At 35.2% G+C, this 2059-nt stretch overlaps 1 protein-coding gene across 1 annotated transcript in view; it reads right to left on the reverse strand.

Moving 5' to 3' along the window:
• The window catches only part of LOC111695916 (cilia- and flagella-associated protein 251), a 16879-nt gene extending 15709 nt beyond the window's left edge, over positions 1 to 1170 (reverse strand). Inside the window, exon 1 of the mRNA XM_023465387.1 lies at positions 1061 to 1170. Within this exon, the coding sequence (XP_023321155.1) occupies positions 1061 to 1129 (69 nt within the window). The 5' untranslated portion in view covers positions 1130 to 1170. The remainder of the gene's footprint in view (positions 1 to 1060) is intronic.
• Positions 1171 to 2059: the final 889 nt, after the last annotated feature.

Below are 2059 nucleotides of genomic sequence, written 5' to 3' on the forward strand. Positions count from 1 at the left end.
CTATTACTAAAATTATTAAGAAGAGGGGAAGGGGTGGGGTCCAAGGCCAAAAATAATTATATTTCCATGTAATTACACCTTTTCAGCCTGACTGGAGATTCCTGAACACTTAGAGAAATAATTTACATGGTTCGGATGCTTGGGTTTCTCAGTTTACAGTTTGCTTGGCGTTTAGACTGATTCGAGCACTCCTTCAAGTATCACTTTATACCTTTAAATATTTCAAGCCGTTTTTTTCCTGGTACATCGTAAAACTAAACATTTGGCGGATTTTCTATAATCCTCGGTGTCATAAATTTGCAGGTAAAATACATAATACATCATACAAAATATAAAATGCATATATAATCATGTCACAACTTCAACATGTGTGCGTTTCTTTTACCCTTATAGTATCTAGATAATATAATGTATATATATCAATTTTAACTAGGCATTAAGCTAGACAGATGTTGTCACGTAAATAAATAAGTATTTTTTAGACCTTGAATCCTCGTTTATCTTGCATACATCTAAGAAATTATTTTTTTATATATTGGACACTGCAATTTGTTCACCTTAATTTCATTCCACAATAAAAACAACCATAGATTAATAACAATAAAGATAGAACACTAGATGTTGTCTTTTCAAGATTTAGGGAATTTTTGTTCACAGCAGCCATGAGGCAGAAGCCCAAAGAAGTTACGCGCATGCTCTCTATCTTTCTTCTAATACAACGCGGCATGAGCGTAACCGAAAATATTATAAATAAAGCAAGAAAAATAAAATTCTTGTGAATGCAAATTTTTTTTCTCAACTTTTTTAGATTTAAGGAAACCACTGGATTACTACATAAACCGTGAAAAAGCAAGCCGATTAAAATATATATATATTTATAATAACTTTATATTATCATTGATAATTGTAAATAATCATTTTATTATGGGTATATATTATATATTAAATATATATATAGATTTATTGATATTCAATGTTATTGTTGTAGGCTTACTGTCTGAAACGTCCATGAGACATAAATTAAATAAGAATTTGAATAATAAAATGTATGAAATCTCACCCAAAAGAATCCATTTAAGGCTTTCTGAACTTTTTTGGCCAACTCTGTATGGTCCGCCACTTGAGGCATATTAACTTATTGAAGGTTTGAGAGAAACTGGCCACAATGCGCCGTAGCGCGCCCACAACTAGCGCATTCCTTAACAACTGGTTTTAAAGCGCTTGAGGCCTTACTAGTGCGCAATTTGGCATTGGAGGTCCAGCGTATACATATTCCTGGGGAGACTGCCCATTCTATTCCACCTGTAGAAACCTTTAAATATTAAATATCTTCGTTTCTCAACAATACACACTTTTTCAAGACCTATCTTAATCATCCTTTCTCCTCCTAGACCCATCCTATTGATCCTTTCTCCTCCTAGACCCATCCTATTTATCCTTTCTCCTCTTAGACCCATCCTATTTATCCTTTCTCCTCCTAGACCCATCCTATTTATCCTTTCTCCTCCTAGACCCATCCTATTTATCCTTTCTCCTCTTAGACCCATCCTATTCATTCTTTCTCCTCCTAGATTCATCCTATTTATCCTTTCTCCTCCTAGACCCATCATATTTATCCTTTCTCCTCTTAGACTCATCCTATTCATTCTTTCTCCTCCTAGATTCATCCTATTCATCCTTTCTCCTCCTAGATTCATCCTATTTATTCTTTCTTCTCTTAGACTCATCCTATTTATTCTTTCTCCTCCTATACCCATCCTATTTATCCTTTCTCCTCTTAGACTCATCCTATTTATCCTTTCTCCTCCTAGACCCATCCTATTTATCCTTTCTCCTCTTAGACTCATCCTATCCATTATTTCTTCTCCTAGACCCATCCTTTCCATTCTTTCTCCTCCTAGACCGACCCGATCCTATCAATTCTTTCTCTTCCTAGACCCATCTAATCGATCCTTTCTCCTCCCAGACCCATTCTATTCATCATTTCTCTTCCCAGACCCGTCATTTCCATCCTCTCTTCTCCTTGACTTATTCTATCCATCCTTTCTCCTCATAGACT

Source organism: Eurytemora carolleeae, unplaced genomic scaffold, assembly GCF_000591075.1.
Source record: "Eurytemora carolleeae unplaced genomic scaffold, Eaff_2.0 scaffold142, whole genome shotgun sequence".
Lineage (NCBI taxonomy): Eukaryota > Metazoa > Arthropoda > Copepoda > Calanoida > Temoridae > Eurytemora > Eurytemora carolleeae.